Source organism: Pan troglodytes, chromosome 18 (assembly GCF_028858775.2).
Source record: "Pan troglodytes isolate AG18354 chromosome 18, NHGRI_mPanTro3-v2.0_pri, whole genome shotgun sequence".
Lineage (NCBI taxonomy): Eukaryota > Metazoa > Chordata > Mammalia > Primates > Hominidae > Pan > Pan troglodytes.
In genome coordinates this window covers 3,905,083-3,920,241 of record NC_072416.2, presented here as the reverse complement: position 1 = coordinate 3,920,241, position 15,159 = coordinate 3,905,083, and the positions used below count along the sequence as shown (strand labels likewise).

General features: G+C 55.1%; 1 protein-coding gene across 14 annotated transcripts in view; it reads left to right on the top strand.

Annotated features, from left to right (window-relative positions):
* Positions 1-15,159, top strand: part of IFT140 (intraflagellar transport 140) — a 102,634-nt gene that overhangs the window by 85,449 nt on the left and 2,026 nt on the right. For 13 of the 14 annotated variants that reach the window (XM_054668642.2, XM_016929149.3, XM_016929156.4 and 10 more), the window contains 11 exons: positions 1,698-1,875; positions 2,459-2,649; positions 3,209-3,304; positions 3,619-3,751; positions 3,840-3,983; positions 4,579-4,707; positions 4,835-5,017; positions 7,722-7,928; positions 8,187-8,399; positions 8,483-8,649; positions 10,166-10,307. In XM_054668642.2, coding sequence (XP_054524617.1) covers positions 1,698-1,875; positions 2,459-2,649; positions 3,209-3,304; positions 3,619-3,751; positions 3,840-3,983; positions 4,579-4,707; positions 4,835-5,017; positions 7,722-7,928; positions 8,187-8,399; positions 8,483-8,649; positions 10,166-10,307 — 1,783 coding nt within the window. Of the gene's footprint in view, positions 1-1,697; positions 1,876-2,458; positions 2,650-3,208; positions 3,305-3,618; positions 3,752-3,839; positions 3,984-4,578; positions 4,708-4,834; positions 5,018-7,721; positions 7,929-8,186; positions 8,400-8,482; positions 8,650-10,086; positions 10,308-15,159 lie in introns of all 14 variants that reach the window. The other variant, XR_010152206.1, reaches the window with a different exon arrangement.

Genomic DNA, 15,159 nt, shown 5'->3' with positions numbered 1-15,159 from the left:
CCTGCATGTGTGTGTGTGTGCATGTGCGTGCATGTGCTTGTGTGTGCATCCGTGTGTGTGCATGCATGTGAATGTGTGTGTGCGTGCACATGTGTGTGCATGTGCGTCCATGTGTGTGCATCCGTGTGTGTGCACACGTGCGTGCATGCATGTGTGTGCGTGTATGCGTGCATGCGTGCGTATGTGTGTGGCTTTGGTGGGGCTTCTAGGGGAGGCGCGTGTGGCAGAGGAGAGAGATTCAGGAAGTGACCAGTGCGTCCTCTGCCTGTCCCTGCTCGGTGACCACACTGAGCTGTGTCTTGGAACAGGGCCTTTGTCTGAAGCCCTGAGCCCACGTCAGGGCTGAAGCCGCAGGCCAGCCCGGCCCCAAGGCCCTTGCGGCGGGGTCTCCCTGGATGACCTTGGACCCACCTCCTGCCCAGCCCCACCAGGAGGCCTGGCTGAGTGCCCACACACACATGCGGACACACGGTTCTCATGCAGCGTCATGTCCCTAGAGTGGCTGTCAGCAGCCTTTGCCTACCCTGGAGCCGACACAAACCAAGTCCTCAGTCATTTCTGGTCCTGCCTGGATCAGCGCCAGCAGGGGAAGAATGCAGGAAACCTCATGGAGAGGCGGGGGGCTGGGCGCGGTGGCCCATGCCTGTCATCCCAGCAGTGTGGGAGGCCAAGGCAGGTGGATCACTTGAGCTCAGAAGTTCGAGACCAGCCTGGGTAACATGGCGAAACCCTGTCTCTACAAAAAATACAAAAACTTAGCTGGGTGTGGTAGCACACACCTGTGGTCCCAGCTATTTGGGAGGCTGAGGTGGGAGGATCACTTGAACTCAGGAGGTCGAGGCTGGAATGAGCTGTGATTGTGCCACTGCATTCCAGCCTGGGCAACAGAGGGAGACCCTGTCTTACACAACAAAAAAACCCTAAGAGGCAGGGTGACTTCCACCATCCCTGCACCTGTGCCCTGACGCAGCTCTGCCCACTTGGCACCCTGTTCCTTCACACACACAAAATTCACTGCCCGAGAGTGGGGCACAGGGCTGGGGTGGAAGGTGCTGTCCCCCGTGACCCACTGGTCAGCCCGTCTGCAGGCCTGCCTCCAGGGCCCTCTGCTCGGCAGACCTCCAGGGCTCTGCAGAACCCTGCATGGGCTGGGTCACCGTCTCCTGGGGAGACAGGCCTGTCTCCAGGTTCCAGGGCTGGGTCAGGGTCTGGGCCCTGTACCCCGTCCCCCAGGCTCCGCCCTTTGGCTGCCAGACTGTCGGGTGAGGGCCCCTGCTGTGCAGGGCTGGTTTACCAGGGGCCCTGCAATCCCAGGCTCAGGTGAGAGCAGGAGGCTTTGTCTCAGAGCAGGTCCTGTGTGTGCAAGCAACACAGGAAGCCCACATTTCCTGATCAGACAGCCGCTTAGAGCAGGGAAAAAGGAGGAGGAGCCTGGTGACCTGCATAAGAGATCCTTCTGTCTTTTAATGGGACCCGGCCCCTGCCTCTTGGGGTTAGGAAGGCCGTGGGACTCGTGACAGGCACCTCTCTGCATGGCCTGCAGTCTTGCCCAGAGACGGAGCCGATGGGTGAAGGCCCCTCCTCATGCCCGTTTGGCAGCTGTGCCTGATGACTACTTGCCCCAGGAGAAGGGGCCGTAGGGCCAGGGGGCCCTGAGGTGCTGGGCAGGAGCCTCACAGACCCCCGTCTGCCCACAGTGAGGCCGTCTGGGAGAACATGGCGCGCATGTGCGTGAAGACCCAGCGGCTGGACGTGGCCAAGGTGTGCCTGGGGAACATGGGCCATGCCCGCGGGGCCCGAGCGCTGCGTGAGGCGGAGCAGGAGCCGGAGCTAGAGGCCCGCGTGGCCGTGCTGGCCACGCAGCTGGGCATGCTGGTGAGGGGCGCCCGCCATGGGGTGGGTGGGAAGGCACCACGCCTGCCACAGCCACGGCCCCCTGGGGAAGGAGGAGGCACGCCCACCGGCCTGAGCCTGCACTGATGTGGGCAGAGCCGAGAGGCATGACCCAGGAGAGCTGGGCAGACAGCGGCGGTGGAGGTGAGGCGGGTGGAGGCTAGGCGACCGCCGGCTCTCCAGGGTGTGTGCCTGTCAGGTGTGTGGGCCTGGAACAGAGCGCCCGAGAGACCCCCAGGTCAGCAGGGCTGAGCACGGGACTTCTGGGGAGGCTGTGGGAGGGGAAGCTGTGGGAGGGGGGGCTGTGGGAGGGGAGGCTGTGGGAGGGGGGCTGGGAGGGGGGGCTGTGGGAGGGGGGTACCCCTTGGTGGTGCATCTCACTCTCCAGCCGTGGGACGGGGATGCCCCGTGGGTGTGTGGCGTTCGTTGTGCCCGCAGCGGCCCCGTGTGTCAGTGTGCTTGGCAGTGTGGGAAGGCACGGTGACCGGTGGCCTGGCGTGGAACAGTGTGTTTGAGACGTGGGTGTGCGGAGGCTGCACGACACCTGCCCATCCTCATTCCTCAGGAGGACGCCGAGCAGCTGTACAGGAAGTGCAAGCGCCACGACCTCCTGAACAAGTTCTACCAGGCTGCAGGCCGGTGGCAGGAGGCCCTCCAGGTAGCCGAGCACCACGATCGCGTGCACCTGCGCAGCACCTACCACCGCTATGCCGGGCACCTGGAGGCCAGCGCCGACTGCAGCCGGGCCCTCAGTTAGTGAGTGCGGCCCTCGCGGCCTCTTCCCTGCCTCTCTGGATGGCCCTGGCTCGTGAGGCCTCTGTGTGTGCTGTGGTGAGGTGGCCAGGGAGGTTCTTAGAGGAGGCGTCTGTCTCAGGGTGGTGGCAGCCTTCTCGGCAGGAAGCTTCTGGGAGTCTCGGAGATGTGGGGTTGCCCCTTCCATCCTGGGCCACCCAGCTTTCCAGGCAGGAGACAGAAAGACGTCTGTCCCATTGGTGGTGTCGGTTGCCGAGCACAGATGGGCCTGGTGTCTCCTGAGGACAGACAAACCCCATGTCACCCTCTCCAGAGGAGGAGCTGCTCTTAGACCCGTTCCCGGGGTGCGGATGGGCGACCCGCCTCCCGGGCCCCCACAGTGCAGGAAGCCCCCACTGCCCCCTGGCCACGTGTGCTCAGGCTCTGCAGAGCTGCCAGCCAGGAGCCCACACCCCGAGGGCCACCGCTCTGATGCGTTTCACCGACGCTGCCCCTCAGCCCACCCGGTTCCCGTGGGGCTGGGATGGGAGGGAACGAGTACCTCTGTCTCCTTCTCTCACAGCTACGAGAAGTCGGACACGCACCGCTTCGAGGTGCCCAGGATGCTGTCGGAGGACCTGCCGTCCCTGGAGCTCTACGTGAATAAAATGAAGGATAAGTGAGTGTCCCCACCAGGGCTGGTGGGACCGCACTCCATCCTGGAGGTTTGCAGGGACCCCAGGGCTTGCTGAGGCGGCTCCCTTTCCCGTGCTTCCTGCACGAGTGGGCAGCGTCCTCCCGGCTCCTCAGAGCCATGCCAGGGCCCTGAGCCGGGCCCTCCCTTTGGACAAAGCCAGGGGTCCTCACTCTTGGCCCAGCCTGTTTGCAGGTCAGGTGACATGCACTCTAAGGGTGGCACAGGGGCGGGGTGGGGGCCGTCCCGGGTTGGAGCGGGGCTCGGGTGGAGAACCCATGGTCTTGGGCTGCCCGCAGGACCCTGTGGCGGTGGTGGGCGCAGTACCTGGAGAGCCAGGGCGAGATGGACGCCGCGCTGCACTACTACGAGCTGGCCCGGGACCACTTCTCCCTGGTCCGCATCCACTGCTTCCAGGGCAATGTCCAGAAGGTAAGGTCCCCGCAGGGGAGCCGGCCAGGCGGACACGAGGCAGACACAAGGCCACCGTGTCTCGTCTCTGGGTTCTTTGTCTTTCTAGGCTGCGCAAATAGCCAACGAGACAGGAAACCTGGCGGCCTCCTACCACCTCGCCCGCCAGTACGAGAGCCAGGAGGAGGTCGGGCAGGCGGTGCACTTCTACACCCGGGCACAGGCCTTCAAGAATGCCATCCGCCTGTGCAAGGTACCACGGGGCCAGGGCGGGGAGCCGGCGCTTCTCAAGGTCCCCTGAGGAGAGCTTCAAGTGGAAAAGTGGACAGAGAGAATCGTGTCAGTGACACGTGGTCCGGCCAGTGTCTGCCACTCACTGCTCACCCCGCCTGCCTCACCCGCCCACCCCTCTGCCCACCCCTGGCCGCTTCCATCTGACATTGTTTGCAAAGCACTGAATTGTCCCCAGATGTTTCCCAGGCTCCAGGGCTCCTGAGCGGGTGGTGAGGCTGCTCACGGCCTATGGCCTTGCAGACGGCAGACCCTTCCTAGACAGCTATTGGGCGTTCTGCACCACACAAATGTCCCAACCTGGGCTCTCGCTTCCAGAAGCATCTCCTGTGTCAGGTATTTCTTGCAGTGCTCTGTGAAATAGAACCCAGAGCATCGGAAAATCCTTGTAGACAAACCCAGTAAGTCATCGGCTCCTTAAAACCCATCACCGCAGAGATCGCTGAGCAGCGTGTCAAAGTGAAGGGGCGGGTTCGCACCCGGCCACATTCCAGAATCTCAGCGGACCTGGGGAAGCCAGTGGGAGCCGCTTCAGGGCCCTGCCTCCCTCCCTGCAGGAGAACGGCCTGGACGACCAGCTCATGAACTTGGCCCTGCTGAGCTCCCCCGAGGACATGATCGAGGCGGCCCGATACTACGAGGAGAAGGGCGTGCAGATGGACAGGGCAGTCATGCTGTACCACAAGGTGAGGGCCGGCCACTGGCGGGGACCTGGGGGAGGGGCAGCAAGCCAGGGGGCCCTTGCCTGTGCGAGGCCTCCGTTCTCGGGCCCCCAGGCCTCGGGCAGCTGCTCAGAGCCCGCCGTATCCGCAGGCTGGCCACTTCTCCAAGGCCCTGGAGCTGGCCTTTGCCACCCAGCAGTTTGTGGCCCTACAGCTCATAGCAGAGGACCTGGATGAGACGTCAGACCCTGCGCTCCTGGCCCGCTGCTCCGACTTCTTCATCGAGCACAGTCAGTACGAGAGGGCGGTAGAGCTGCTGCTGGCTGCCAGGAAGGTACGGGGCCAGCAGGCCCTGGGCTCGGCTCCACGCAGGCACCACGGCTCAGGTCTCCTGTCCCCAGAGGCCGTGGGAATGGCTGCTTGCTTGGTTATGAGTTCTCGAGGAAGGCTGTGGTGGGTGCCCCCTGCCCTAGGTTTCACATACGGCACACCCAGGAGGTCCGCAAGTGTAGACTCGCCATCCTTCACGCTGGCATCTGATCATACACAGGGAATGGTGCACTCACCTATGGTGGGGGGGTAAAAATACACAGAACACAAAATTTACCATCTTAGCCTTTTTTTTTTTTTTTTTTTTGAGACAGGGTCTCACTCTGTTGCCCAGGCTGGACTGTGGTGGTGCCATCTTGGTTCACTGCAGCCTCAACTTCCCAGGCTCAAGCAACCCTCCTTCCTCCTGAGTAGCCGGGAATACAGGTGTGTGCCACCATCCCCAGCTAATTTTTTAAATTTTTTTTTTATAGACTCAGGGTCTTGCTGTGTTGCTCAGACTGGTCTTGAACTCCTGGGCTCAAGCAATCCTCCTGCCTCAGCCTCCCAAAGCACTGGGACTGTAGATGTGAGCCCTGTGACTGGCCAGGAACAGTTTATTCAAATGGAAATATGGGTGGTTCCCAAATATAAAATGCTTAGCTTTATTCATGATAGAAATACATATCAAAATTCACGGAGATGCCATTTTTTACTGGGCTACTAAGGGTGAAAAGGCTGGAGTGCAGTGGCGCAATCTCGGCTCACTGCAAGCTCCACTTCCTGGGTTCAAGCGATTCTCCTGCTTCAGCCTCCCAAGTAGCAGGGACTACAGGTGCCTGCCACCACACCTAGCTAATTGTTGTATTTTAGTAGAAACGGAGTTCCACCACGTTGGCCAGGATGGTCTCGATCTCTTGACCTCGTGATCTGCCTGCCTCGGCCCCCCAAATTGCTGGGATTACAGGCGTGAGCCACCGTGCTTGGCCGACATATTCTCTTTTTTTTTTTTTGAAATGGAGTTTCACTCTTGTTGCCCAGGCTGTAGTGCAATGGGGCGATCTCAGCTCACCGCAACCTCCACCTCCCGGGTTCAGGTGATTCTCCTGCCTCAGATTCCCCAGTAGCTGGGATTACAGGCATGCACCACCAAGCCTGGCTAATTTTGTATTTTTATTTTTATTTTGAGACAGAGTCTTTCTCTGTCACCCAGACTGCAGTGCAGTGGCGCAATCTTGGCTTACTGCAACCTCAGCCTCCCGGGTTCAAGCAATTACCCTGCCTCAGCCTCCAGAGTAGCTGGGACTACAGGTGCCCGCCACCACACCTGTGTTAATTTTTTGTGTTTAGTAGAGACGAGGTTTCACCATGTTGGCCAGGATGGTCTCGATCTCCTGATCTCATGATCCACCCGCCTCAGCCTCCCAAAGTGCTTGAGATTACAGGCATGAGCCATGGCATCCAGCCTAATTTTGTATTTTTAGTAGAGACGGGATTTCTCCATGTTGGTCAGGCTGGTCTCGAACTCCTGACCTCAGGTGATTTACCTACCTCGGCCTCCCAAAGTGCTGGGATTACAGGTGTGAGCCACCATGCTCAGCCATATTCTTTTTTTTTTTTAATATAAATGTGTTATTACTTCATATATATTTGTGGGTTATTACTGTTTTTTTTTTCTTGTTGAGATGGGGGTCTCACTGTGTTGCCCAGGCTGGTCTCAAACTCCTGGGCCCAAGTGATCCTCTCACCTTGGCCTCCCAAAGTGCTGGAATTACAGGCATGAGCCAACATGCCTGGCCTAAGACATATTCTCAAGTGAAGAATGTAAAATTTTTCTTAAAATGAGGGCTGGGTGTGGTGGCTCACACCTGTAATCCCAGCACTTTGGGAGGCCGAGGCGGGTGGATCACCTGAGGTCAGGAGTTTGAGCCCAGCCTGACCAACAGGGAGAAACCCTGTCTCTACTAAAAAAAATTACAAAATTAGCCGGGCATGGTGGCGGGCGCCTGTAATCCCAGCTACTTGGTAGGCTGAGGCAGGAGAATGGCTTGAACCCGGGAGGTGGAGGTTGCAGTGAGCCAAGATTGTGCCACTGCACTCCAGCCTGGGCAATAAGAGCAAAACCCCACCTCAGAAAAAAATATATGTATTTCTTAAAATGTTAGGAAAATCAGGCCGGCACGGTGGCTTGTGCCTGCAATCCCAGCACTTTGGGAGGCTAAGGCAGGCGGATTGCTTGAGCCCAGGAGTTCAAGACCAGCCTGGGCAACATTGCAAAACCCCGTCTTTACTGAAAATACAAAAACTGAGGTAGGAAGATCACCTGACCCTGGGGAGGTGGAGGCTGCCGTGACTGCACCACTGCACTCCAGCCTGGGGGACAGAGTGAGACCCTGTCTCAAAAATTTAACTTTAAAAATTCAGAATTATAGAAGAAAATTACCAATTTCCTTTTCTCCCAGACATAATATTCTCTTGAGCATATATCACTTGAGACTATTGTTTCCTTCGTTCCATTCTGGAATGTTAACAGCGTGAGAAAGTAACGTGAATGATTGTAGGTTGGTGAGGCAGGGGAGACATCCTTGTCCCCTCCATACCCACCCCAGCTAGACAGAAGCCGCCGCTGAGCCGAGGGGCCTGGTTTCCTCTGAAGCGGTGGCAGATGAGGGGCGCACTTCGGTTCCCGGCCCCCTCGGCAGCCCCGTCCCATTTCTGCACCTTTGCAGTATCAGGAAGCCCTGCAGCTGTGCCTGGAGCAGAACATGAGCATCACCGAGGAGATGGCGGAGAAGATGACCGTGGCCAAGGACTCCTCGGACCTGCCTGAGGAGTCGCGGCGGGAGCTGCTGGAGCAGATAGCAGACTGCTGCATGCGCCAGGGCAGCTACCACCTGGCCACCAAGAAGTACACGCAGGCCGGCAACAAGCTGAAGGTGAGCCTCTCCCGGCCCCAGCCCGCGGCTACCTCACAGGCAGTTAGGCTGCGGGCCCCCTGCACGCATCTCCATTTGCCTTCGTGATGACCCCAAGCTAGGGCTGAGCCTTTCTGGCCAGGAAGAGCACAACCACTAAGATCTCTCTCTACCGGGCAGCCCTGAGCCACTCTTCTTGTGAGAGCTCCTGCTCGGGGTCCCTTGTGCTTGTCCCGGCCCAGCCCCTGCTTGCCTGAGCCCCACTGTCTCTCTGCCTAGGCCATGAGGGCGCTGCTCAAATCCGGAGACACAGAGAAAATCACGTTCTTCGCGAGCGTGTCCAGGCAGAAGGAAATCTACATCATGGCTGCTAACTACCTGCAGTCCCTGGACTGGCGGAAGGAGCCGGAGATCATGAAGAACATCATCGGCTTCTACACCAAGGGGCGGGCCCTGGACCTCCTGGCTGGCTTTTATGACGCTTGTGCCCAGGTGCAGGCCCTCCCTGGGATGCCAGCGGGGCCCCGGGGAGGGCTGTGGAGCCCGGCAGGTCTTGACGGGTTTCATCTGTACAGGTGGAGATTGATGAATACCAGAACTACGACAAAGCCCACGGGGCGCTGACCGAGGCCTACAAGTGCCTGGCCAAGGCCAAGGCCAAGAGCCCCCTGGACCAGGAGAGCAGGCTGGCGCAGCTGCAGAGCAGGATGGCACTGGTGAAGAGGTTCATCCAGGCCCGCAGGTGCGCCCCCGGGGCCAGCGGGGATGGGCCAGGGCAGATGTGACTACAGGGCCGGGGCTGACCACGAGAAACCCCAGCCAGCAAAAGGGCAGGACAGCAGATGGGAGCTCACTTGGGACAGCACTACTGCTGAAGACACACCCCACCTCCTCCTGGGAGCCCTCAGAGCCCGGGCACAGCCTTGGGAAGGTGTTCTGGAAACACCAGAGATGCTGAGAGAGAAACCTGGTGGGGGAGTGGGAGGAGGCAGATGTGGAGCAGGAGGGGGTGTGTCTGGGGAGCCACAGACCTGCTGAGGGTGTGCAGGGGCTGGGCAGGGGAGTCCTGAGTGAGGGCCGCTGTGTGACCTGGGGTGGGGGGACCATGGTGACCAGCGGGCTCATGCCTCTCCACAGGTCAACTGCCACCAGCTCCGAGCTTGTGGAGAGGAGACCCAGGCAGCCGATGGTCTCGGTTTTCAGGAGAGGCCGAGATGCTAAGTTTATTTGAACACCTCCCCATCTTTATTATGGGCAGGTGACTCAGCTTTTCAGAGAGCTGCTGTGTGGCCACCACAGTGGGCACTCGCCTGTGCGCTTCAGGGCCCAGCTTCTGTCTCAGCTGGCAGGGCTGTTTTCCTTATCGGAGAAGCTTTTCCAAAACAAGAGTTCCAGAAGTCCTTTGAACAATGTCGTACAAAGCGGTGCCCCTTGGAAGGGCACGGTCCGCCTGCACGTGTCAATTCTGGGGTATCAGCATCTCACAGATGTCTGCTGAGCTGAGGCCACAGGGCAGGAGCGGAGGAGAATCGATAGCAGCTGGTCATCAGGGATAGCACAGGACGTGGGTGGAGGGGAGACGACGTGTGAGGGCCAGGGTGGGCAACCTTCTACGGGCCAGGGGTCAGAGGGCAGGCCAGGCACCTGTCTGGAATGGCCGAGTCAGTGGGTGGCCAGATGGGCCCTGGACCCTCCTGACATGGGAGCCTGAGCTCTCCACGGCTCCAGTCACCTGCCCTGGACCATGTTGTGTTCCAGCAGGCTCACCTCCCTGGTGTCACCCCAGCTCACAGGCCACACACCCTGCTCTGCCACAGACCCTCACGCCAGGTCACACACGCAGCCTGTGTGCGGGCAGCCTCTCTGCTTGGAGGATTCTTCCCAGCGGCCTTGGGCAAGGGGTGCCGTGCGCCTCTCCGTGTACCCTGTCCACATGCACCACATCCCCTCTGGGTCACGCTTTGTGCAGAGGTTTCTAGCCCCCTCTGGACTGTTCCATAGAGCAGGAACTAGGGGTCAGAAGTCTTTGGTCTTCAGTCCAAGCATAGGACCCAGCATTCAAGTGATCAGTAAGAGTGTTACATGGATGAGTTAATTTATGAATGAACAAATTAAGGAATTGATGAATTTAACTTCATAGAAAGTTTCCTCCTGCCATTCTGAAGAGCTCCTCTTACAGGCCAAGAGTCTCCTCTGACCTCTGATAGCAGTAGGTGTTCAGGGCTTCGGGGCCCAGGCCTCATCTCTGCTCTCGGCAGGACGTACACAGAGGACCCCAAGGAGTCCATCAAGCAGTGTGAGCTGCTCCTGGAGGAACCAGACCTGGACAGCACCATCCGCATCGGGGACGTCTATGGCTTCCTGGTGGAGCACTACGTGCGGAAGGAGGAATACCAGACGGTGAGGCCTGAGTGCTGCTCACTAGCAGCATCCCGCCACGCAAGGCTCCTGAAACGAAGGCTTAACGGCTCAAACTGAGGCTGTGTGTAGGCGGCTCACTCCTGTAATCCCAGCACTTTGGGAGGCTGAGGCAGGAGAATGACTTGAGCCCAGGAGTTCAAGAGCAGCCTGGGCAACATGGTGAAACCCCATCTCTACAAAAAGGGGAAAAATTAGCCAGGCATGGTGGCTCACACCTGGGGTCCCAGCTGCTTGGGAGGCTGAGGTGGGAGGATCCCTTGAGCCCAGGAGGTTGAGGCTGCAGTGAGATCTGATGGCGCCACTGCACTCCAGCCTGGGTGACAGAGCGAGACCCTGTCTCAAAAGAAAAAAAAAATCTGTCGGTAGCAAAAAGTAACAGTCTCATGCTGTTACTGGCTGTTACTAGCAGTGTCGCAGGAAAGCGACAGACTTACTTTGTTTGTGAAGAAATGTCTGCATGTACCCGAGTATGAATAACCACGATTTCTTTTTCAGGGATTTTTACAAAAAAAGAAAATGGTGTTCCATTTTTTAGTTGCTTATTTTTTAATTTTAGAGACAGCGTGTAGTCACTTTAAAGTGACCAGCTAATCACTTATTCAGCTGCAGTGTTCTAGTGTTTTCCTCATCTCCACCAACATTTGATCATTCTTTCTAACTTTAGCCATCCTAGGGGGTGACTAGTACCTCGCTGAGGTTTAAATTTACATTTTCTGGATGAGTAGTGATGTGCAGCTCCTTCTCATGTGCTTATTATCCATTTACACACCTTCTGTGAAGGCTTCAAGTCTCTTCTCATCATTTTATTGGGTTTTCTTATTATTGTATTTTTTTTTTTTTTGAGACGGAGTCTCACTCTGTTGCCCAGGCTGGAGCGCAGTGGCGCGATCTCGGCTCACTGCAAGCTCCGCCTCCTGGGTTCACGCCATTCTCCTGCCTCAGCCTCCCAAGTAGCTGGGACTACAGGTGTGCGTCAGCATGCCTGTAGAGATGGGGTTTCACCATTTGGCCAGGCTGGTCTTGAACTCGTGACCTCAAGTGATCCACCCGCCTCCACCTCCCAAAGTGCTGGGATTACAGGCGTGAGCCACCGCACCTGGCCAAAGTTCCCTTCTATTCCTTTTTTCCTCTGCTTCTGAAATTCCAATGACTTGTATATACAGTACCATCCCCTAGCTCAACTGATGCTCTTCTTTTCTCCCCCAAGGACTTTTTCTGTTTTTCATTTTAGGGATTTGCCATTTCTGTTGCTTCAAGTTTACCAGCTTTCCTTCTGCAGTGTCTCACTCTGATGGTAATCCCATCCATCTTTTTCATGTCAGTTTTCTACCAGTCAACTTTTTCTACCAGTTTTTATTATTGTTACTTTAAACCTTTTTTCCTGCCTTCTTTTTAGTTGATTTTTTTTTTTTTTTTTTTTTTTTGAGACAGAGTGTCGCTCTGTCCCCCAGGCTAGAGTGCAGTGGCGCGATCTCGGCTCACTGCAAGCTCCGCCTCCCGGGTTCACACCATTCTCCTACCTCAGCCTCCCGAGTAGCTGGAACTACAGGCGCCCGCCACCACGCCCAGATAATTTTTTTGTATTTTTAGTAGAGACGGGGTTTCACCATGTTAGCCAGGATGGTCTCGATCTCCTGACCTCATGATCCGCCCGCCTCGGCCTCCCAAAGTGCTGGGATTACAGGCGTGAGCCACCGCACCTGGCCTTAGTGGACTGTTTTTTACAATTTCATTTTAGCTATCAGCTTTTTATCTCTACTCCTCTCTTTGCATTGTATTTCTAGTGTTTGCCCTGGAGATTACCATAAACATACTTACCACATTAGAGTTAGCAGGTAGGTCCATTTCCCACCTGTGTCCCCACCTGTATTTGTCGTATGTGTAACATGTACACGTATTATAAACACAGTATAGTGTTATAATTGTTGCTTTCGACAGTCATATGTATTTTGAAGAAATTAAAAGGAAAGAAATAGTCTTTTACATTTACCTACATATTTACCATTTCTGGTGTTCTTTTTTTTTTTTTTTTTTTTTTTTTGAGACAGAGTTTCGCTCTTTGTAGCCCAGGCTGGAGTGGGCAACAAATCTCAGCTCACTACAACCTCTACCCTCCAGGTTCAAGTGATTCTCCTGCCTCAGCCTCCGGAGTAGCTGGGATTACAGGCATGCGCCACCACGCCTGGCTAATTTTGTATTTTTAGGGGAGATGGGGTTTCTCCATGTTGGTCAGGCTGGTCTCAAACTCCCAACCTCAGGTGATCCACCCGCCTCAGCCTCCCAAAGCGCCATTTCTGGTGTTCTTACTTCTTCCCTATGATTCCGATTTGCATGTGGGGTATCACTCCTCTTCAGCCTGAGCTCCCTTTAACATTTCTTCCAGTTCAGATCTCCTGATGATGAATTTTCTTACTTTTCGTTAATCTGAAATGTATTTATTTTGCCTGTATTCTTCAAGGTTGTTCTCATCAGATAGAGAATTCTGAGGCCAGGCACAGTGGCTCATGCCTGTAATGTCAGCACTTTGGGAGGCCAAGGTGGGAGGATTTCTTGAGGCCAGGAGTTCAAGTCCAGCCTGGGTAACAAGTGAGACCCCATCTCTGAAAAAAATAGCAAGGCATGGTGGCATGCACCTGCAGTCTTAGCTGCTTGGGAGGCTGAGGTGGGAGGACTGCTTGAGCCCAGGAGGTTGAGTCTGCAGTGAGCTGTGATAGCACCACTGCACTCCAGCCTGGGTGACAAAGCAAGATCCTGATTCAAAAAAAATCCTGATTTGACAGATTTTTTTCCTTTCAGCACTTGAATGTTTTCCCTGTCTGGGCCTCCATTGTTTCTGGAAGAGTCAGCTATGGGCTGTCTGTGGGGCCCTTACATGTCGTGTGTCTCTCCATCTCCCACCGCACTGGCTGCTGTCATGACTTTCTTCTTCAATTTGTGATTCAGCAGTGCGATAATGATGTTCCTAGGTGTTTTCATTGTATTTATCCTGGGCTTTTGGGATCTATATTTGTGTTTTGCCAAATTTGGGAAATTTGCTTTTTTTCTCCTTCTGGGACTCCAATTAAATGTTAGGTCTTCCATATCTAGTAGACACACATTTGTGATTACTGCTCATTATTTTCTTTTTTTCTGTCCTTTGGATTAATTTGTATTTATCTAGACTTTCTTTAGCTATCTTCAATCTGCTGTTAACCTCTCCAGCAATCTTTTTAGAGCTTGTATTTTGCAGCCCTAGAATTTACACTTAGTTCTTTTTATTATTTATTGGCTAAAATTCCCTATTTGTTAATTTGTTTAAAATATATTTTATATTTATATCCTAAAGCAGAGTTGTAACTGCTGCTGTAAAATCTTAGCTACCGATTCCAATATCTGGGTCATGTAGGATTGATCTCCATTACTTGCCTTTTGAGTATGGGTCAAATTTTCCTGTTTCTTATGTCTAGTCATTTTTTTGTATCATGGACATTGTGGATAATCCATTGTAGAGACTCTGGATTCTGTTACATTCCTCCAAAGAGTATTGCTTTTTTTTGGTTCATTTTATTAGGCAATCACCTTTGCTCAGCTCAGAGCCAAAACTCTTTCCCCTGTGGTGGATAGCAGCTGAAATCCCTGCTTGTAGCTTGAGTTGGCTTAAAGTCTGCGCCTCCCCTGCCTCATGTGTAGTGTGGGAGCAACTAGTGACGAGGGCAGCATATGCTCAGGATTTGGGATCCCCTCTGTGACTGCTGCATCCCCACATTTCCACCTTCACATTCCAGCTGCTGTGGTCAACAAAAATCTTTTATTTATTTATTTATTTGAGACGGAGTCTCGCTCCGTCGCCCAGGCTGGAGTGCAGTGGTGTGATCTCGGCTCACTGCAAGCTCCGCCTCCTGGGTTCACGCCATTCTCTTGCTGCAGCCTCCCGAGTAGCTGGGACTACAGGCGCCCGCCACCACGCCCAGTTAATTTTTTTTGCATTTTTAGTAGAGACAGGGTTTCACCATGTTAGCCAGGATGGTCTCGATCTCCTGACCTCGTCATCCGCCCGCCTCGGCCTCCCAAAGTGCTGGGATTACAGGCATGAGCCACTGCGCCCAGCCTCTTTTTCAACCATAATTCTGTTGTAGCCAACATAGAGAATTGCACGCGCCTGCATCCGTCAGACCCTGCAGCTATGCCGATGCCTGCAGGGCCTCTGCACCCACCAGTTGTGTTGCCCTAGCAGATAGTTCCCGGGGCTCACAAACTGAGTATCGAGAAATGAGCTTGGGAAACATGCTGGCGACCGTGTCGGGCTCGCTGGGCTGCAGCCTCCAGAATTCACAGGAAAGCTCCTTGGCAGTGGCTCTCCCTCAGGGCTGAAAGGTCAGCTCCGTGAGACACAGACTTCCTGGCCCGGTTGCTCACTCCCCTCTGCGCCGTTCCACTTCCATTCACTGACCCCTTTTGCTGCTGGAAAAAACAACTCAAGTCTAATCCTAACAAGGTTTCTTTTTTGTTGTTGTTTGGTTTGGTTTTGAGACAAGGTCTTGCTCTGTCGCCCAGGCTGGAGTGCAGTGGTACAATCACAGCTCCCTGCAGCCTCAGCCTCCCGGGTTCAAGGGATCCTCGTGAGTGGCTGGAGTGCAGCACCGCGCCCTGCTCCAACGGGGTTTCTGTTTCTAGGAGAACTATAGTTTTCCGTATAAAAGCAAAATTGGGAGTAGAGAGATGCCCAGACTGCTATATCCTCAAAATTAACAGGAAATCCACATTTTAAATATTTCGCCAACTTCTTTATTCTCTCTATGGTTGCTTGAAGCCTGTGGAATTTAGTAACTCGAGATACAAAAGAAAAAAGACA